Source organism: Neopelma chrysocephalum, unplaced genomic scaffold (assembly GCF_003984885.1).
Source record: "Neopelma chrysocephalum unplaced genomic scaffold, ASM398488v2 Primary Assembly neopelma1_97034, whole genome shotgun sequence".
Taxonomy (NCBI): Eukaryota; Metazoa; Chordata; class Aves; order Passeriformes; family Pipridae; genus Neopelma; species Neopelma chrysocephalum.
In genome coordinates this window covers 3,832,258-3,854,452 of record NW_020925676.1, presented here as the reverse complement: position 1 = coordinate 3,854,452, position 22,195 = coordinate 3,832,258, and the positions used below count along the sequence as shown (strand labels likewise).

General features: G+C 45.0%; 2 protein-coding genes across 4 annotated transcripts in view; both read right to left on the bottom strand.

Annotated features, from left to right (window-relative positions):
- Positions 1-5,918: 5,918 nt before the first annotated feature.
- Positions 5,919-22,195, bottom strand: part of LOC113961081 — a 521,441-nt gene continuing 505,164 nt past the window's right edge. Inside the window, exons 1-2 of one of the 3 annotated variants that reach the window (XM_027671133.1) lie at positions 7,238-7,974; positions 5,919-7,159 (exon numbers count right to left, since the gene is read on the bottom strand). In XM_027671133.1, coding sequence (XP_027526934.1) covers positions 5,935-7,026 — 1,092 coding nt within the window. In that variant the 5' untranslated portion in view covers positions 7,027-7,159; positions 7,238-7,974 and the 3' untranslated portion in view covers positions 5,919-5,934. Of the gene's footprint in view, positions 7,160-7,237; positions 7,975-22,195 lie in introns of those variants that run through there. The other 2 variants (XM_027671132.1, XM_027671134.1) reach the window with 2 other exon arrangements.
- On the bottom strand, positions 19,847-21,751 carry LOC113961083. Its single transcript, XM_027671135.1, has one exon. It carries the CDS (start codon positions 21,706-21,708, stop codon positions 20,665-20,667), a length of 1,044 nt encoding a protein of 347 aa, XP_027526936.1. The 5' UTR covers positions 21,709-21,751; the 3' UTR covers positions 19,847-20,664.

Here is a 22,195-nt window from a genome sequence, read left to right as displayed (position 1 = left end):
CCAAAACTGTGTATTCTATAGCCTCCATGCCATTTCCCAAAAACTGCTGTCAGTAGAGGCCTGCAAGGTGGGAAGATGTTCCTGTACCCTTTTATGGAATTCCCCGCTCTGATATCCTTATATGGAATTCCCCGCTCTGATAAGAGGGACTGAGCATCCACATGCCCTTTTATGGAATTCCCTACTCTGAGGGAGGGACTGAGCACTCCCGCCTGAACTGGAGAGTATATAACTGGGAGTTTCAGAGCCTTGGGGCTCTCTCTCGTGGGACCCAGAGGAAGACAGCAGACCACCGCTGCTCCCAACCAGGCTGAGACCACCACCCTCAACTGGACTGCAATCACCACTTCTGACCAGACTGCAGCAGCTCTCCCACCAGCAGGTTTTTTTTTTCCCCTCTCCCTTTGCTTTGGACTTGGGGGTGGGCCAAGGTACACCACTTTTGTTCATACCCCAGGGTGCTGGGTTGTACTTTTTGGGTTTTGTGGGTTAAAACCAATTGTCTGTCTGTATAATTGTACTTATTGCATTATTTTAATAAATTGTTATTCTGACTTATAAATCTCTCTTTTGAATTGAGTTCATTTTCCCTTGCTGGTTAACTTTTAAACCAGCACAGTATGTTTAGTAACAGACAGTAAAGATAAGTATTTTTGCTCTCTTTAGCAGCGAATTCCTGCAGCATGCTGTGAGTGTGGATGAAGCTGGATGGGGACACAGAATAAGAGCTCAGCTCAGTGGGGTGCAAACAGTGCCACAAGGTCTGTGGGGGCTGAGACTGGGTCACGGTGGGAACACATCTGGTACTGACTTCTCGTGTGAGCACCCACCCAGGAGACACAGCTTAGAGTCAGGAGTGTTGTCTGAGAGTCATAGGCTTTTTGTGCTTCTGACAGTTTTCGTGGCAATTCTGAGCAGTTTTATGTCACTTTTCTGAGCCAGTTTCTGACTATTTTTTCTGAGACAATGCCTTCAGAGAGGTTTTGTTTCAGACATTGGAATAAAATAAGTACTTCTTATGGAGGGAAAGATGAATTTCTCTGAAATGACACTGCTCTCCTGGGAAATCTGGAATAAGGTCATTGATGAACTACTCATCTTTTCACACATATCCTCTGGTGGAAGAAAGGCTGGTGGCATTTTGCAGCAGTCTCTGTACTTTGCCATGCTACTTCTGTTGAGTTCTTTTACCATCTGTTTCTTGCAAAAAGTCAGGATAACTGGTCCTGTTTTTCTTTCCACACTTCCTAAAACAGTAAAACTTGGCACTGCAAACATTTTTGTTCCCTGGTAGCTTTCCATTTCTCAAGGGCACACCCATGACTTGAAGTCACAATGTGTGGTCCAGCATGGCATTGGTGCTTGCTGCTTTTATTCTAGCGATTTTTCTCTCTTCTCTTGGAACAAGGATGTTAATGGATCATGCAGGAGGTCCAGCCAACTAACTGAACCAAAGTAAGATGCTCTTACCTTGTATGTTTGTATTATCTTAAATATGTAGGAAGGAAAACCTACAAAACCCACACTATATAAAAAAGCCCCAGATACCTGACATCAAAACAAAGTGGTTTTGCATGTACAATGACTATTCTGCTTTAAGTATCTACAGAAATGGCAGTGCAAATGATGACTTTTTACTTACTACTACTAATAAACTACTTTAACAAGTGTGTTTGTGTGTTTTGAGGCTGATTTGTGGGGGTTTTTTTGTTTGGGTTTTGTTTTGGGTTTTTTTGTGTGTTTGTGCTTTCTGGTTTTGTTTTTGTTTTAATTTTGTGTTATGAGGGAACCAAACTAAAGAATTGGCCTCAATGTATCTCCTGGGACTGCAGGGGCACCCCCATCTGAGTGTACCTTTATCCTTACTAATTGTCTTTTAGACCAACCTTGACTTACTTCTCAATTACAAACTATGAAGCAAAGATTTGGGGATCTAGACGTCAGTAATGGCCTTATTCTAGTGACTACACTGACGCGTACTTTCCAAACTTGCAGAATTATTCAAGAGAACTTAGAATGAAACAGTTTTTGTGTCTCCTATCTCCTCCCACAAAATCCCTGAGGTTTCTGGTAGTTTGGTGTCCTCGCCCTATGGTAAGGACAAGAGAATGCGTACTCAACATGAGATTGCCATGGCATTTTCCAACAGGCAAAAATGTGCCTGTCTTCTGCACGTAGATTCTGGAGAACAAACAAAATTATAAAAATATAGAAGGTTTCAGAGGTCTTAGGAGGAAAAATAAATTTATTAGAGTACAAACTATGTCTTATCCCTTGATTGTGGCTGAGTTTTGCCAGACCATCCAATTTGAGAGAGATTCACTTTGGGAGGTAGTTTTCAAAACTATTCATTAGAAGAAAGGTATGACTTACAAGCAGAATGTTTCAATGAGAATCTTAAAAGCTCTGTATTTTCTTCCCTCAGGAAGACTTGGTACTACTGGTGAAATGGCAGCAGGAGACGAAATTGAAATGCTTTGTGCTACCTCAGAAAGTAAAGAACTGCTGTGCCTGAAACTCTTACAGTGAGGAGAATTTCCAAAGCCTTTACACAGACTTCCTGAAAGGATATATCTTAAAAAAACACAATATGTTAAAGCAATAATCAATACAGTCATCTCTGAGTACTTGGGCAATAGTGTGGATCAGTAAGTCGTAACAAAAACAGAGATGTGAATTCTGCTGTTTTGAGAAAAGACAAACTCCTCATTCCAAGAGGAGCATTCTTCCAACAAAGGGGGCCTGACTGCAGCTTCTTGGGAGTGGATTGGACTTTGGCTCTAAGAAGTAGAAGCAGTTATGAAATTCTCACCCCTTGTGTGACCTGTCTTCAGCTTCAAAACAACAACTTTCCCCCTTTGTAAGGGTAAGAAACAGGTGATATATCTGTGGAGACAAATTAAGGTAATTAGAACAAGGTGACTAATTTTTTCCAATTATTATTATTATTATTATTTGTTATTATTTATTTAGAAATCCAGTGTAGTCAGTAGAGAGAAATAGATAATTTTCAGGCACTCCACGAACTCAGCTTAGCGCCTCTGAATTGCCACTAGCTTTAGAAGGAATCTCAGAAAATTACCTTAACTAGGAGGAGATTGGACTTAGTCATGAATTATACAGTGCTTGAAGAGAGATTACTATAATAAGTATCTTACTGCTTCCTGTGGTATGGTTAAGCAGAACAGAACAAATTCATCAAGAAAAAATCAGCTTGGCAAAGTAAAACGCATCTACAAATGGCAGGATTTTTGTGTGTATGGGACCTTAGCTTGAAAAATAAGAGCTGTATCAACCAGGGCTGCTCATAAAGCATTACATTCCTTTTAAATTGCTGGTCTATCTCTCTATCCCAGGAGCAACACAAAAAGTCATGCATAATTTCTAAATCAACAATAGAATCAACAGATTTTGAAACTACAAGCAATTTAATAATTCCACTAGTTAGAAAACAGAAAATTGGGAGAAGGGAATTTGAGTAGCACATACCTTCACTGTTACAACTTAATGTTAAAAAAAAAAAAGAAAGGCAAGTTTTATGGAAAATTACTTGGAAAAAAATTTATTTCTAGGTCCTTTAAAAGCAGGCCACTTGACTACATGAGATTCTTAAGGCAGTTGACTTATATGCTCTTGGTGCTTGTGTCTGAGAAAAAAAATAAATAAAATACCTGGGCTTGTTTAGCAATAAATTGAAACTTGCTTGGTTTGGCAAGAAGTAGTGTGGCAGGAGTAGCTAAATATTCTTGTGGGAGAATGCAGAAAATGAGCAACAGAATCCTTCATCCCTTAAGTATTAATATCTATTTGGGGGGAGATTTTTAGGCAGAGAAATAAGCATCCTAAAAATGCTCCTGCCCTCATTGGTACAGAAGATGCCACTGACCTTGATGGAACTGTATCATACTCAATAATGTTATCTTTTATTTTCCTACTTTATTTATTTGTGCAGTTCAGACAAACCTATCAAAAAATAAATTAATTTTTTTAATTAAAAAATTAAATCTATATACGAAGTTCAATTTTTTTAATATTGCTGAATCACTTTGATCAGTTTAATAAAAATCCTTGATTAGGAATTAAAACACTAAAATAATAAATCCCTCTTGGGAAAGGGAGTTGAATTTCTGTTAATAAGCACCTGATGAAGGTTTTCTGAGTTTTTCAGAGTTAATTGTGTCTTAAAACCCTATATGCTCCACTACAAGGAGAATATGAGGTTAAACTTACCAGTTTGACTGAAATTTTATAAAAACAACATCAGTGGTGCACTGTGGATATGGCTATTCATTTAAAATAATTGAATTTGGGAGAAATATCAAGTCAATAAATGTATTATAAAGACAGCACTCCGAAGAAAAGAAGAAAAAACAGATGACCTTTAAGGACCCTTCCAACCCAATCCATTCCATGATTCTAAGATTTTTAAAGATCCATTTCAGGCCAAATCTTTATATGGTTCAGCATTTCTATTTTAAGGCCTAAATACAGTCCTTCTAATACTTAGCACTATTCATGTCCCCAAAACAGCCACAAGAGTAATGTGAAGTAAAGCACAAGAACTGAATGCCCCTATAGAACACATCTTGTCAGTCAGAACTTCTCTCCATGTTACTCCTGAAGTCCTTCTTATGCTGTACCCAGAATATGGTGCACACACATTCAGCACAAGCATTAGATTTTGGTTCTAAAAAGATTTAAGCCAACGCCTTCTATCTGGAAATGCGCTGAGAATCAGCAAGAGCAAATAAAAAGGTTAGTGCTGAAAACAAAGGAAATAAAAAAGCTGAAAGGCTTGCTTAGGCTCTTGTTTAAGAAACACTGGAACAATGTTTCAGTCTCTTTTATAACTCAAATGCAGAGACTGTACACTTTTAGCCCTTTGATCAACACATCAGAATTGATTCTAAGCAGTAAGGAGTGGATAAGAAATAACTGTCTTTTAAAAATAAAAATGCAATATTTGAAAACGAAGTTGTCCATTATCTATCCTGCTGGTAGATTTTTCTTTATCAAATAAAAGTAGTTGCTTGTCTTCTTTTATTTTAAAATATTTAAAAAAATAAGATTTTTAAAACAACTTTTCTTGCTTTTTCTGAAAAGGTAATTTTCTTATCTCTTATTACAAGGCAATGTGGCTTCTAAAATTTGCCCACTTATATACCGAACAACAAAACAGATCCCTCTGCTGTTAAACTCCTGAGTCTCTGTTAATTTCAGTCATCTGTGCCCCTGCCAGATATATGATTCTCATTCAGCACTATTGTACTAGTTGCTTTTTGTAATAAGTAATTTTTATTCTACTCTCTTAGGATAGTGTATCTGCTTGATGTATAATTTCAGTAAATTCCCTCAAATTGAGCAACACCAACCTTTGCATAAATAGGAAATGAAGAGTATTGTCTTAAAAAGTGCTTTTCCAAGATTAATAGTGGCTGAAGCCAAAGCTTTTACTGTCTCCTTCAATAATATTTTCAATAACCATAAATCTGTGCTGAAACAATTTTATTTTTTTGAGATATAGAGATAAAATTATGACTCAGGATCAAGTGTCCACTAGTACTTGCTTGTCTGCCAGAACATGTACTCTCTGCATGCTGCCCTGTTTGTCCTCAGACAGTGGAGAGAAACCAGAGCAGAAGTGTAGGTGGCTGGGCAGAGAGGGGGACTGCAGGCAGGCTGAGGGCATCATCCTGTGATGAGCCCAGCTGCCCCTGCTGCCTACTCTGCCTTTGGCATCTGCTGCACTGTGAGTGTGCGGCTGCAGTAGGAATTCCTGTGGGAAGAAGCATGTCCGAAATGGCCCTGGGGCTCCAGGGGCCCATGGTTGTGCCCCTCAGCATGTGAGTGCACCCACGATGGGGCACGAGAAGCAAAAAGGCAATAGAAGGGAAAGAAAGCAGCACCCAAAGACTGTGTGAGAGAAATAACAATTTATTTCCTTTTCCTTGAATAAAGGGTTGCAGGAGCCCTGCTAGTGCTGCCAGAAGGGTGGTCTCTTGCAGAGCTGGGGAAAGTCCTGGGGCTGGGTGCCCTTCTATTTGGGGGTCGTCCAGGCCCACCAGGACATTGGTGCCTGCCCAGACTGGACTGGCTACGGCTGCTGCCCTGGGCAGAGGAACCTGCCACTGTCATTGCCTGCCTTGGCTCCTCCTGAGGCTGGTCCTGCTCTGCAGGGACAGGCACAGGAAGGGGGTGCCTGGGACTCCTGTGTAGAGTGGCCTTTGATGTACCAGCTTCTGTCTCCACATTGGGGCCTGCAGGGCCACTGGCAGGAGACCCCTCCCAGGAGCTGTTGGAGCTGAAGTTGCTGGAGCTGGAGCTGGCTCTGGCCACAGGGCTGTTGTTCTCATCCCTGACTGCACCAGAGTGCAGCAGCCTCTGGGCCTCTTCGCTGCACTGGCCCACAATTATGTTGATGGCACCATGGACCAGCAGTGCTGTGTGTTGCTCGAGGAGAGGCTCCAGCCCCTCAATCAAGGCCTGTGCATTCGGCCCCTTGACACAGAGGTCGTGCAGGATGGTGCTCTCTGCGGCCTCAACCAGCCACCACCAGCTCCGGTATATTCCCTCCAGCCTCTGGCGCAGCCAGGGCCGCACAGGGTCCAGGAGCTGCTGTCGTCCACGGAAAAGTCCTGCCCAGACCTCAGGAAGAAGGCCACCCCCGAACTCCAGCCCTGAGGTCCTCTGCTCAGGTGGGGACAGTGTCCCCTGTGGAGAAGATGGATGGGATGCCACTGGAAAATGGGGGCTGTTCTCATCCAGGAGATCAGGAGTTGTCCCTGCCAGGCTGCTGTCATCTGGCAGTTCCTCAGGGGCTGTGATGGCTGTCTCCAGGTAGTCGTCTTCACTGTCAGAAAACCTGATAGTCTCTATTGTTCTTCTGCAGAGTGGGCACGATGGATTTCTCTGAGCCCACCGCAGGATACAGCCCAGGCAGAACCGGTGACGACAGGGCAGAGTTGAAGCCACGTCCTTCTGAGTGTCCTGGCAGATGGAGCAGTTCCTCTCTATCTCCATGGCCATTTTTGTGCTCTGCAGCACACTGGTGAGAGCTGAGGATCAGGAGCTGCTTTCCCTCACTGGTGTCACACATTGAAAGAGGGAGAGGCCATGGCGACTAGTGTCCTGGGAAGGGGAGGAAGAAATGCCCAGGGCCCTTGAGAACAACACCTTCTCAGGTCCCTGCTCCCCTTCACCCACACCACGGCCACCCTTGTTGTCCCCCACAGCCAACCTTCACTGCTGCCAGCACCTGCAGTGCCTAGCTGCCTGAACCAGGCAGGGACAGGGAAACAGGCGTGATTGCTCTGGATCTGGCACTGAGATCTGCCAATGACAGGCACCAGTCAGCACCAAAGAAGCCTGGCTCAATCCTCCTGGCCTCACAGTCTTGCTCAGATGGAGTTCAGGTTTGAGCCAGACTAGTAAAGGTTCTGTCCTTTACTAGTCCAAATATAAGCAGTGGACGACAAGGTGTCCTTGTACATCCCTCCATGATGTCACAATCTGCTGCTCAGTGATGTCACACTCAGCCAGCAGGTGATGTCACAATATGATATTTGCCCTGACTAGCACACAGTGTCAGGAGAAAAAAAGGAAATAATGTTTCTTGTTTTCAACATCTCTATTTCTGTGTCGCTCTTTCTCAGCCACAGATGGTAATGTGTGTCATCCCACGTCATGGTCTCCTGTGAGGGGCAGAGTGGTGGGAATAGTCAGCATGGACTGCTTGCAGCTGGATGACACCTTCTCCTCTCACTGCCTTTCCCTAGGCTATGCCAGGATTTGGAGGACTTGGGTGGTCAGTGGCCAACCCTGGGTGTGAGTCTCCCACCCCTGTGGGTCATGCCCCTGCCTCAGGGAGAAGCAGAAAGGGGCATTTTGCTCCAGCCTCACCCAGTGCCACTGGCACTCACTCACAGTGCCAGGTCCCTCTCCGCTTGCCAAGTCTCCATACTTCTGAAAGACAGTGCACTGGTGCTCTTTAAAAGCATGAGCGATGGAGCCTGGCCCCACATCTGCAGGAAGGAGTTGGAGTTGCTGTCCCTCCAGAGTGGGGTAGAAGGGCTGGTGGCACCCTGCTCACGACTCTGGAGAGCCCAGGATCCATCACTGTTATGAGGCATCACAGTCTGAACTGTCTGTATAAGCTTTTGTTGTTCTTAAAGAAGTTGATTCACTTGCATGCCTTACATGTGATGGGGTCCCTGCCCACAAATGCTACAAATGGCTCCCTGGAACAAGCTCTTTCAACAGGCATTGGTAAACCAGAAGCACTAGGCTTTGGGATGTCTGCGGTAGCATCCTCCTGGTAGAAATCAAGGGAAAAAGGAAGAGCTCTTCAAAACACATTGCGCGCACCAGTCACCTCTGGAAGGATAGGGACAAAAAGGAAAAAGGACGGAAAAGGAAAAAAGAAGAAATTCAGCATTCAGCAAGAGGTGAGCTACTAGGCTGGCAGGGAGGTTTTCCCAAAAAGGGAGGTTTTCCCAAAAAATAAAAGAAAATGCTGAAGCCATTTGCCAATTTTTAAAAACGCAGAAAAATGATGTAACAGAAACTAAACTGCTGGGGTTCTTAATATATATTGCCATGGTTATACCGGGATTCCTGCTGGTCAGGACTCTTAATGTGACTGCTTGGCAAAAAGTTGGGAAGATAATGAGAGAAAGAGCAACTTTGGGAGATATGGCAGCCTTTAGAAATTTAACTACATGGACAGAATTTATGGACGCTTTAAAGACTGCACAAAAGAATTCAAACTCCTCCACGGAAAGTGACTCTAACCCTCCTTCCCCCCCCCCCCCAACCCCCTTAGACACCGGGCAAAGACATGGAGGTGGAGGGGGACCACCGGGAACGTGGGAGGAAAAAACATGGGAAGGAGAAGATATATTGTTGGGGTCGGCACTGTCTTCCCGCAGTCAGGAGCAGGAGGGAGATGTTACAAGCGGTAGTTCTGTGCTGAGCTTTTGCGGGCGCGCAGGCTCCGGGGAGCGAGTGCAAGATTTAAACCCGGAATCATTACGGGGGGGCGGTTATTGGATTCCTGCTGCGAGATGGAGGAATGCATGCAAGATGGCTTTTGCTGTGGGGCTGCTGTGGAGTTGCAGCCGTGTGGCGACCGCGTGGTTGCATGGATGTGGCCATTTAGCCTGTGCTGGGGGTAGGAAGCGGAGGTTTCTCTTCTGCCCCAGCAGCCATTTTCTCCCGGCCGCGTGGCAGGGGAGGGCTCATCTCTTCCGGTCCCGCGGCGCCGCCTGCACCGCACTGAAAAACAGCAGGCGCGGTGGGGTGAGAGGCAGCCGGGGTGCGTGGTGAGAACCCGTGCCATGCTGGGTTGGAAGTCCCGGCGGCGTGGCAGACCCCCCCGCTCAACCCTGGCGCGGCGCAGCCGCCCCGGGGCTGCCACGACGGTGACGACTCCAGCTGCGCGGGAGCCGGGGGAGCGAGGGACACCCCGGGGTGCGAAACGTGGTCTCCGGGCGCGGCTCTGCGCGGCCCCCTTGTGACCTAGGGGTTGCCCCGACCCCTGCCTGGCTCTGCGGGCTGGACTGGCCCCACCCTCACGCCCCCGCGGCGCGTTTGCACCCCCCGCGCTCACGACAGGACATGGAGGCACAGCCTGATGCAGCCCTGGCCCGGGGCCATCCACAACGGCAACAGCAACAATTACAACTCCTGAACCCCCGCCATCAAGACCAAAGAACTGATACAGCGTTTCCAGCAGCCTCACTCACAGCCTGCAGAACCAGCCCACCAGCCACTGCTCTTAAAGAAACAGCATCTGCCAGCAGCCTGCTACAAAGACTGAACTGTAACCTACAGGACATCAAAACCAAGGCATACACCCTTCCTACCAGCATAACTGGTGCTGAACCACCTGTGCAGAACTCAGCTGTGAAAGATCCCACAGCCCTGCAGAACCTCAGCACCATCGTCCACATCATGCACCGACTGCAGACCAATAGGGAGCTGGCCAGGTTGGCCAGCAGCCTGACAGGGCTGGCAAAAATCTCCAATCAGGCAGCAAGCCTGAAAGCATCCACAAGCACCACTGTAACCCTGCAGGACAGCCCAACACCTGCAAAGGCAACATCTTTGTTCAATACAACCTCCTTCAATGGACCTTTCTGTAACACGTTTTTATCCCCACAATCTCATAAGTTACTATAATAGTATGACAGAACCTCAGCATCCCTTTTACAAGCCTCATATCTTGACAAGCTATTGTCAAGAGATCACACAACACATTAAGAAAAATATTACATAAACAAACAAACAAAAAAAGTGGTGGGAGGGGAGAGGATATGGGTCTATTCTATGTGCGTAAACCTACATTAACTCTTCTTCCTCTTCTTCAAGATAGGAACAATTATCAGAAACAACACTGATGAAGCGGAACCAGAAGACACACACAGTCAATAACTACTGTCAATTCATACTTATGGTTAAAAAGCAGAACAAAATAAATATGCAGAACATGTGAGAATGAAGTGTGTGAATGGAAAAGTATGTGTGTGTGTGTGCGTGAAAATTCAACTACGCTCAATATCAACAATATCTCAATAAAACACACAATTATACAACAATATCACCTCAACCACATCAATTATCTTCAAATAGCAGTAAGTACAATACCCATACTGTGAGAAAAATCTCATTTATTAAATTTAGAAAATCGGCAAAAGTTTGCAGAACAAAAGGAATAAAACAAAAAGGAAAAATTAATTGCAACACATGTTGGGTGTGAGAAAAATCTCATTTATTGAATTTAGAAAGACGGCAAAAGTTTGCAGAACAAAAGGAATAAAATGAAAAGGAAAAATTACAACACGTGTTGGGTGTCCTAGGTATGCAGGATTCCCAGGAACACACCCTTCAATTCAAAAGTCCCGCCTTTTAAACATTCTTAAGGTTCAACCCCGTTTACGTCATAGAAGAGGCGTTCCCCTCTTTCTGGTTGGCTGTGTCGTGCTGGGAGGTGGAGTGTCCAGCAGCATGGCAGCTTCCAGGGCCAGCCATGTGGTATAAGGGGTTTCCTTACCAATATTCATTTACAGTTCCCTATTCCCGTTCGCATGTTTCCCTGACACCGGTTCCAGGCTGAATCCGGCGTCTTACAGCTCCGCGATACGCCCTATAGGTTAGTAAAGAAAAACTCTTATGTTAGTGATTTGCTGAATTCATTTGCTTGTAATAAAACCGATTCTTTATTTCTCACATTGGGTGTCCTAGGCATGCGGGATTCCCAGGAACACACCTTCTAATTCAAAAGTCCACTTTTTAAACATTCTTTACGTCATAGAAGAGGCGTTCCCCTCTCCCTGGTTGGCTGTGTCGTGCTGGGAGGTGGAGTGTCCAGCAGCATGGCGGCTTCCAGAACCAGCCATGTGGTGTAAGGGGTTCCCTTACCAATATTCTTTTTACAGTTCCCTATTCCCATCTGCATGTTTCCCTGACACTGGTTCCAGGATGAATCTGGCGTCTTACAACTCCGCGATACGCCTTACAGGTTAGTAAAGAAAAACTCCTGCGTTAGTGATTTGTTTAATTCATTTGCTCGTAGTAAAACTGATTCTTTATTTCCCACAATACCCTAACACATTTCCCATTAAAACAAGTTGATGTTTCTCACTCAATTACACAAGTACTCTCAGATAAAAAATCTTACATAAACCATATTTATAAACTCTGAATACTTGAAAGTTGCACAGTTAATAAAGTTATGACCAGTTTTAATAAAGGCCTTACCACTTTAGGCCCTGGTTTATACAAATGGTTAAGATAAGTTTGTTTCTGTTAAGAAATGTTTAAGAAAAAGGTTTAAAAATTGTTCTGTAACTCATCATAATTATAATAAGGAAAGGGGAAATGTGGCGGATTATGTTACAGGAAAAGTGCCGCAAGGCATTCTGGGATTTGTAGTCCTTCGGTACTCTGTTGCACATGCTCGATGGAGTGCTCAAATGTCATTGGTTGAGAAGGTCACATGTCTATATAAATTGAATTGTCTATATAAAGTTTTTGTTGTTCTTAATAAAGTTGATTCGGTTGCATACCTTACATGTGATGGGGTCTGTGCCCACAAATGCTACATATCACTACCTGGGCTGGGCTGTCCCACCACCACTTCTTGCCTCTGGCTACTGTCATCATGCAGATGCATTAGCCCATGCATTTCTCTCTGTTTGGAAGAGCATCATCTGTTGCTTTGAGGGCTGACTGGTGCAAGCCGAGGGTGCTGTGTGCCTCCACACAGCTCTGCTGCAGGGTGCAGAGATCTCCCTTCAAACCTGTGCAAATGGAGGGTGTCCACTACCACACTTTTGTGTTTAGCAATCTCTACATGGAAAAAGATGGAATTTGGTTCATGAGGACTCTTTGTGTTGTTATTGGGGGGGGGGGTATTTCTCCTTGCTTTAACAAGGGCCTGTTAAAGTATGCCATTTGTATTTCTTTTCATTTGGATTTGAACTTTGGTTACCTTTTAAGAGTTGTAAAGGTCCAAAGGTGCAGGCAGCACCTGGAATTTCAGAGTAACTACATATTCCCTGTTCCCTATGAAAGCTAAAGCCACAGATACTTCAGGAGATGCATCTCATGCTTTTAAAGGACTCTGCCTCAAGGTGCTGTGATACTCTGTGGAGTTCTTTGCACACATTTACCCCAGAACTTACCCTCATTATATCACTGCCTCAGTTGCATTTCATTTCTTTTTCCCTCCTATCTCATGTGTCCTGAAATCATAACATGACAGAAAGGCTGGGCATGGAAGGGACCTTTAAAGGTCACCTAGTCCAACTCATGTGCCGTTGTCAGGGCCACTTTCCACTAGACCAGGCTCATCAGACCCTCATCCAACCTGACCCTGAACATTGCCAGTGATGGGACATCTGCAACTTCTGCAGGGAACCTGTTCCCATGTTTCACTGGAGCAGAGGGGCAGAATCCCCTTCCCTGCCCCACTGGATGTCTTTCTTTAGACACAGCCCAGCATACCATGGGCTTTCAGGGCTGCAAGCACACAGCACAGGCTCACATCCAATCTTGCATTCTCCAGTATCCCCCTACTCCATCTTTGCAGGGCTGCTCTCCATCCATTTATCCAGCTTTGTTAAGCTCTGGAAGGTGCCTTGACAGAAGAGGAGGCATTTCACAAACTGGCAAAAAAGTTGTAGGTCCAAGGAAGAGAGGCTGAGCCAAGTGGTGGCATCTAACTACAGATGGGGTAGACATTCAGCCTTGACCAGATGAAGGGTTTGCAGGTATGGGGTGCAAAATGTAACATTTGGGGAAGGAGAAAAGGGTACAGAAATTCATATTTTCAGCAGCTGATAATTAGCAGTATTAGAACATGTAGCAGTGGAAGGCATATCTCTCATTCAGGATTTTCCTACATGGGAAGACAGTGCAAGTTCTGGTGGCTGCACTCACCTTTTGCTGGGAGGAGGATCTCTACCAGGGGAGAGCAGCACATGCTGTGATGGTGATCGAGACGTGCTCAGAGACCTGATGGGGAGGAATAGCTGAGGCAATGGGAATGCTGCAGGGAACAACAAAGGTGGGAATGGCTGGCACCACCTGGTAAGTGCAAGTGTAATTTAGTCCTTGCTGCCTACCAAGGGAGAAAAGAGACCTCAGGGCTGTAGGTCAGTGTTACTGAAGAGCAGGGGAAGAAAACCTGAACTACGAAGCATCTCTCTTTGGAGAAAGGCTGTGAAGTCTCTGTACTTCAGGTGCTGTGCATTTTGCTATTTATCTGTTGTGCTGCAGGGTTGTTTCTCATGGCATTGGATTGCACTCCAGGCAGGAGGAACACATGTCCCTCCTGGAGAAAGCATGTGCATAGGAAATAGTCTTGTTTTAGCATCCCAAGATGTTCCAGATACTTTTAAGTATGAGCAGAATTTTCTCAATTGATAGTGACTCAGAAACATCTCGGGATTACGTTGCCCAGTCGCAGGTACAGCAGTGCAGCCTGAATTTTGAACCTAGCACTTTCAAAACCAGGAATTACCAACCAAAACTGAGTCTCTCGGGTTTCCCTCCACTTTGTGAGTGGCAGTTTAATGAGTATTTTTAATTTGGTCTTTTTTGAAAATGGTAGTCTCTTGTCTAGATTTCAAAATTAACATGCATTTCTAGTACTAGCTTTTGCCCTTCCAGACCTTTCTAACATGTAATTTTCTTCTCACTGTGTGGTGCATCACACTTGCCTCTGGATTTATGCATAGGAAACTGTACCTAAGCAATGGATGTAGTTCTTAATTAAAGAGCATAAAATCAGTCACCTTACAGCCTGTTGCAGTTTGGAATCTGTATGTGAAAGAGGATTCATGAAATCAATACAGTATGGATTATTTAAATGTGAAAATTAATCCGTGTGAACAGTGATCCAGCTGATACTGACATGATCTATCATGTTACTTCCAGGTCGCATCTCAGAGATTTCAGCCTGTTCTATTAGAACATGAATTTAGATATAGTTTTGTCTAGTTTTTCTGCTTCACAGCACTTCAATTTCCATGTCTCCAGTTATTTTTGTTCTCCTTGCATGGTTCAGAGCCCTGGAGCATGTCCCTTTGTGATCAGTCAGTCTTTCCTTGTGCAAACATCCGGAACACATTTTCAGTGTCACTGGGATGGTGCCTAGAGCTGTTTTGAGCAGCAGCACACAGTGGCTGCAGCCTCCTGGACACCCACATGCTACAACTCTGCTGCCAACCAGAGAGCAGTGCAGAGGTTTCTCCCTTGCTCAGTTTGCAGGGAAATGGCCCATGAAAAGAGACCAGAAGAAAACACTCACTGGCCAAGAGCTGATCTTGGCTTCAGAGAACCCTCTGGGGCAGGCTGGCTGTCCGTTTGTCCCACACAGTGCTCAGAGAAGGCCACAGGACAGTACCTGCTTTTGAAATGCCTCCACAGCTGGACCCTTCTAGACTCTGTACCTACAGGGAGAAATCAATAGAGATATGTATGTACACACATAGTTTTGTTTGTGCTAAGTCATCATCATCATGGCTAGGCTTCCAGAACGAAGATTTGGGAAGGGCTCTACCCATGTTTGTTACAAGTGTGTTGGTGGCTAAAAAGGCCAATATGAGATAGATATATCTGGTTGCAAAAGGCCCAGCAGAAGGACTCCTTAGATGGTATATTCTGCAAGGCTCGATTCTTTCTGCGTTGTCTTTTCCCCTCAAGAGTGATCCTGCGTGCTTTCTCAGAAGCATCAGCAGCGTTAAAGATAGTGTGTCTCCAGACCTCCCGATTGGAGGCCAGTTATGTTGATCAATATGGCCAAGACTGAGATGTTGTTTCAGGGAGTCCTTGTATCTTCTCTTCAGGGCTCCTCTCTTGCAGCAGCCAGTGGGAAGTTCACCATAAAGCAAGATCTTAGGGAGGCGGTGGTCCTTCATCCTTGAGATGTGTCCTGCCCAACGCAGCTGTGTTCTCAGCAACAGGGCCTCAATACTTGTGACTGCTGCTTGTTCTAGAACAGAGGTATTAGTCACATAGTCTGACCAGTGGATGTTTAGGATTGTGCGGAGACAGCGTTGATGGAAGCGTTCTAGGAGTCGCAGGTGGTGGCGGTAGATGACCCATGATTCAGATCCATATAAGAGAGTAGGCAGCACTATGGCTCTGTAAACACTGATCTTTGTACTTTTCTTCAAGTGTTTATTTCGCCAGACTCTTTTATGAAGCTTTCCGAAAGCTCTATATGCCTTTGCTAACCTGTTGTCTATCTCTCTGTCAATCTTACCGTCCGAGGAGATGAGTCTACCTAGGTAATTAAACTGCTGGACTGATTCGAGCTCTGATTCACCAATGGTGATATGGGGATGATGGAAGACTTCCTGAGGTGCCGGTTGATAAAAAACTTCTGTCTTCTTTAAGCTGACTTCCAGCCCAAAGAGCTCAGCAGCGTCTGTGAAGCAGGATTTTAAATGCTGCAGAGCTGCTTCTGTGTGGGCCACAAGGGCGGCGTCATCAGCATAAAGCAGCTCCTGGACAAGATGGTTTAAGGTCTTAATATGGACCTTCAGTCGCCTTAGGTTGAATAGGCTTCCATCAGTACGGTATCGAATGTAGATACCGTCCTGATCATCAAGGTCTGCCATGGCCCTTTGGAGCATCATGCTGAAAAAGACTGTGAATAGGGTTGGTGCAAAAACGCAGCCTTGTCTCACACCATTGGTAATTAGAAAGGGCTCAGAAAGTGCATCGCCATATCTGACTTGGCCATGCTGATCCTCATGAAGTGAGATGGTCATTTTAAGGAACTTGGGGGGACAACCTAAACGTTCTAGAATCTCCCATAGACCTTTTCTGCTCACAGTATCGAAAGCCTTGGTGAGGTCAAAAAAGGTTACATAGAGATCTTTGTTCTGTTCCCTACACTTCTCTTGTAGTTGTCTGAGAACAAATACCATGTCTGTGGTACTCCTGTTGGCTCTGAAACCACATTGGCTTTCAGGTAGAATTCCTTCTGCTATAGTGGGTATTAGTCTGTTCTCAGTGCAGAGCCAGAAAACGATCCTTCTTGATACCTGATGGAAGAAACTAAATCTTCATCAAACCCTTACTGCCCTAAGGCTAAATTTACTGTTGAGGGGGGCAGGAGAGGAGAAAAGTTTACCTGTGCTGATGCTGCTGGGAAAGATGAGCTGGGAAAGATGAAATGGCTCAGCCATGCTCCCTGTGTCACATGGACAAGGTGTGCGGGGACCTAAGGGGGCATTTTATGGCTGGGTGACAGCTGGAGGAGCTTTGGCAGTGTGTGGTTTTCGTAAGGGCAATTGTTCCCTGGTGCAGGCTCCAGCTACAGTTGAGTGGTCCATCTGTTTTTGGAGACTTCCACGGGACAGAGGTTAGCTTTGTGAGCATGGAGCTTGGAACTTGTGGTGTGACTGCCTAGATGACTTCTTTTTTAAAAGCAGAGTTTGTGATAAATCAGGGATTCAAATAAGTGCTACAGTGTCACCAAACAAAATCTATTACACAATTAATGCAGCCTTAAATGACTGTTTTCCATCATGAAGGTGTCTTGTGGAATGTGCAAATTTTTCTTACGCCTAAATGTACAGAATCTTTTAGAGCTTTACCTTTCAGTTGCATTTCCACCTCATTGTTTTACATGATCTTGATTCTTGAGGACAGAATTGCTATTGTAAAATGGCAGTTGGATTTATCTAGGAAATGTAGATATAAATCCTCTTTGAATGCAGAGCCACAGATATTTTAGATATTTATAACTTACTTTAAATGACCCATAAAGTAACAGCACTATTAGGGTGAAAAGGAGTCTTCTCTGTGGTATTCATGTTACATTCCCTTTTGGTAAAATGCCTGGATGACAAACAGGTAAGCAAATTTATATTCGCAGTAGCTCATTTGGAGGTAAATATTGAGTTTATTTTGCATTTTCCACTTAATCTGAATACAGTAAATCAATATGATGGCTAGAGACTTACATGCAGCACTGCTGCCAACACTAGCTGCTCTTCTCTTGATGAGGTGACTGTAGTGACAGTTTTCATTTTTCCCCAAACCAGTGCTGTCAGTGTTTATGTATTTGTATTAATGAGAAGGGTAGAGTGCAGTTTTGTGGTTTAGTGTGTGGCAATGGATGTATGGAAAAAGTCCTGCCAAAAATGGACTGATGAATCAGAAGTTTTTAATGTTGTTTGAACATGTGTTAAGATGGCTCTTTGCAGAGTCACTGCTTTTCCCTATGCCTCCCCTGTAACCCCCTATCTCAGGTAGGAGTGTCCTGGGAAGATGTCCCAAGGTGCTCCCATTGGTCCTTTGTTAACCCTTTCCTTATTTGGCTGTGAACTCCTTACCTGGTTGTAACACCCCCTCACCTGTGATTGGTCCCCAAGGGCTATATAAGCCCCCTCCCACAATAAACTTTCTCTTTCGTCCTCTCTCCCCTGGTGGTCCGGTGAGTTCTCCATTGGGGGGTCTCAGGGCCACGTGGTGGGGGGCAGGGTGGAAGGGCATACTCCTTCCAGGTAATGGACTGAAACGAGGCCTGAAGGATCTCCCCCATCCCAACACATCTACCGTATTAGTGGAGAGCAAAACAGTGTCTGAATTCAATTGATTTAATTTTTAGTTTGATTACATTTTTTTGTCATAAGTCTGAAAATGAAGGACATCTTTTTGGAAGTGCTCAGTATCCTATATCTGTGATCTCAGTGGCAACCAAGTGACACCTCGGAACTTGTTTACCTTGAACTGACTAAGTGAAGATATGAGCTCTTTTGGCTTCTTTTAGAGATGGGAAAAAAAACCCAAACCAAACTCAAACCAGTTTTCTGAATCCTCTGGAAAATCTGACTTATGCAAGAAAGTGTCATTTTGAATGTGCAGATTTTCTGCTATCATTCATTCAGACACTTGTTAAGTCAGACCAATAATGCTCTTTATAGTGGTTTAACACACTGAAATGAAATCACTGGAAATTTTGGCCTCAGTTTTCAATGATGTTTTGAATATGTGAATATCCACTTAGGAGAGAACAGAATGAATTTGCACAATTCCATTATGGCTTTTTGTTCAACACACACATCCTCTCCTTCTCCCTTCTCTGACCTTGAGTACTAAAGTACAACACCTGCTTTGGAAATACAGCTCAAATGTAATTGTTTCTGCTATTTTGTTTAATGTTTCTATGGGAGCTAAAAATATTCAGTTCTAATTTGCTTCATAGCATTCTTTGTAATTGTGGGATCAACAAAAAGACCACAGGAATTATTCCCACCAAAAGAAAATAGGCAGAATAGCATTAGAAGACTTTCTGGCAAAACTCATATTTTGCTTTATATATAACTATTAAACTTACACTTTGGAATAAATTTACCTAGCAGGCTTTCAGTTCAATTACAGCAATTGTTTTTCAGCAGGATAATTTTTCAGAAGGACTAGACAAGGAAAGTAATCACTTCAGAAAATCCACATATATATGCAGTACTCTCATGGCTGGTTTCATCTTGAAAAGGTCTGGAATGGCTCCTGATGAGAAACTTAATCTTTCAGGACAAAGAATTCAGCTGAACCATTAAATTACAAAACGACCCTCCAGAAACCAGATCAAGGTCATTTAGACCAAATCATGTGCAAATATTATGGTTCAGTGTGTTCTTTGCAAGGATGTATTATTTATAGATTGGATTATAATGATCACCTCCAAAACCCATAGGTTTTCTTGGGCATGTTGCAGTAAGGCAAGGAAATCACAGGCAAGAAAGAATAGAAAACATGATCTGAGCAGCTAAAACAAGACAGACAGTGTCATCCTTCTGGGACAATTCTTGAAAGCAGCCAGTCAATAGGGACAGAAAATGTGCTTTGGGGAAATTTCAGCAGAGAAAGATTAAATGTTTGTAGAGGGGCAAAACAGTCAATTTTTTTTTCTGAAAGTTTTCCGTGATCTTCCTTTTACTTAATTTCCATCTAAACATGAAATTTTTCTCTTGTGCCTCTCTGATGTTTACAAACACAAGGTGCATCCCTTTTCCAGAAGGTAAAAAGGAAAATTCATGAGCCTTGGAATCAACAAGTAGCTGTGTTCTCCTAGGAGAGAGGCTTTAAAAGAGCTCAGCAAAGCTGATGAAGGATTTGGAGTCAGATATGACTCTGTGCAGGTGTGTGTCAGAGTGCAATACTCTCTGACCAGGTTCTTTTAGATACCCCACACTTGGAAGGAGAAATCTGAGCCAAAATCCAAAAGAGATGGACCAAAATGGACATGGGATTATTATTATTATTTTTTATTATTTTTTGTAATATACCTTAAGAACTCTCATCACGTAGATGCTTGTATTGTTGTTTCTCCCTTATGCCAAGGTTCACCAAATCTTTCTTCACAAGCACAGGTGATTTGTGGCTGTCTAAGAGCCCACGTGCTCTGGAGCACATCTGAAGTTTTGCTTGATATAGCACAAATCATATATCCAGCATACAGACTGGATTGCCATTGCAACTTATGTAAGTTCTAGCAGCAAAAATAACAATAAATGTCTGGTCACCATTTTTATCTAAATCTTCAGTTTTACCTTGTCTGTCTGATATTGGCCTCCTCCTTGGAGGTCATCAAGGAACAACTTTTGTGCTAATTGGAGCAGAACAACTGACTTAACCACCTTAAGACTGTTTGCCCCTGACCACTCATTCACAGAAGAGTCTTTGTGGAGCAAAGTCACTCCTGCCTAGTAGCTACTGGGTTCTTGTTGAGGTCCTTAAAGACTTAACAATCAATTTCAAATCAATTAAAATTGCAAGAACTGTATTGGAACTCTCTTTCTCCATAGCTTCTGTGATACTTGATCCAAACTTTCCTTTCACAAGCCAGACAGAATCTGGCACAAGATTTTCAGATGTGCTGGCGTTTCAGTATGTCACGCTCTCTCAGTTACTGAGGGACTTAGATATTTATAGATTTATTCAGACCCGTGGCTCTGTGGGACCTAAGAGAGACCACACTTGGCCCCTTCAAGAAGCCAGACGTGGGGAGGCCACTTCCTGAAACCTGCCGTGGGTTCCATTAGCCTCAGGTTGTGGTTCTTGGATGGGAAATTGGCAATGAAGAGAGATGAAATTTTATCACTTCATCTGCATCCCTCAGGGCTGCAGGGGTCAGGTCCGCCCATGTCATGGCTTCTTGCTGGGCTGGGGAGAGTCCAGAGGGCTGGGAGCCTTTCTCTTCTGGGCACACCGGGCTGCCCCAGGTGAGCAGCCCCTGCCCTGACCGGGAGTGGAGTGGCTGTGGCTGCTGCTCTGGGCAGAGGGACCTGCCACTGCTGCCTGCTCTGGCTCCTCCTGGGACTGGTTCTCCTCTGCAGGGATGGGTTCAGGTTGGGGGCAGCTGGGACCCTGGTGGGGGACAGTCTCTACTGTAGCAGTTTCTTCCTCCACATCGGAGCCTGCAGGGCAGCTGACAGGAGTGCCCTTGTGGGAGCTGCTGGACATGGACCAGCTGGAACTGGAGCTGGAGCTGGTGCTGGCTGCTGGGCTGCCATCCTCATCCCCAACAGCATGCAAATGCAGCAGCCTCCTGGCGTCCTCATTGCACTGTTCTGCAATAGCATTGATGAGGCCATGGACCAGCAGTGCTGTGTGTTCCTCCAGGAACATCAGCAGCCTCTGGACCAAGACCTCTGCATCTGGACCATAGATGCAGAGGTAGCGCAGGATGCAGCTCTCTGTGGCCTCTACCAACCACCACCGGCCCCAGTATATTCCCTCCAGCCTCTGGCGCAGCCAGGGCCGCACGGGATCCAGAAGCTGTTGTTGTCGACAGAAAAGTCCTGCCCAGACTTCGGGCAGGAGGTCACCAACAAGCTCCAGCCTAGAAGCCCCTTGGTCATCTGGGGACAGTGTCTCCTGTGGAGAAGATGGAGGGGACACCACAGGGGCATGGGGGCTGTTGATCTCCAGGTGGCCAGGAGCTCTCTCTGCCTGGCTATGGCCTTCTGGTGACTCTTCAGGGGAGGTGATGACCAGCTGTATGTAGTCCTGTTCACTCTGCTCAGAAAACCTGACAGTCTCTATCATTCTTCTGCAGAGTGGGCACGATGGATTTCTCCTTGTCCACCGCAGGATACAGCCCAGGCAGAACTGGTGGCGACAGGGCAGAGCAGAAGCCACATCATTCCGAGTGTCCTGGCAAATAGGGCAGGTGCTGTCTGTGGCCATTTTTGTCTCAAGCTAGACTGGCCAGTGCTCTCCTGACATCCAAATATAAGAAATGAGGGCTGACATGTCACAATTCATCCCTCTACGATATCACAATCTGCTGCTCAGTGATGTCATTCTCCACTCCTCAGTGATGTCAAAATGGGATGTCCAGCTCTGCAGGCTCACAGTGTCAGGAGAAAATGGAAATACCGTCTTCTTTTTTCAACTTCTTCATTTCTGTGTTGCTCTTTCTTGGCCACCTGCGTTATGTGTCTGTGGCCCTGTGCCTCATCCCTGCTCCTGATGCCTTGCTAAGATTTCCTGTGAGGGGCAGAGTGGTGGGAATAGTCAGCATGGACTGCCTGCAGCTGGATGACACCTTCTCCTCTCACTGCCTTTCCCTAGGCTATGCCAGGATTTGGAGAACTTGGGTGGTCAGTGGCCAATCCTGGGTGACAGTCCCCCAGCCCCGTGGGTTGTGCCCCTACTGTCAGGAAGAAGCAGA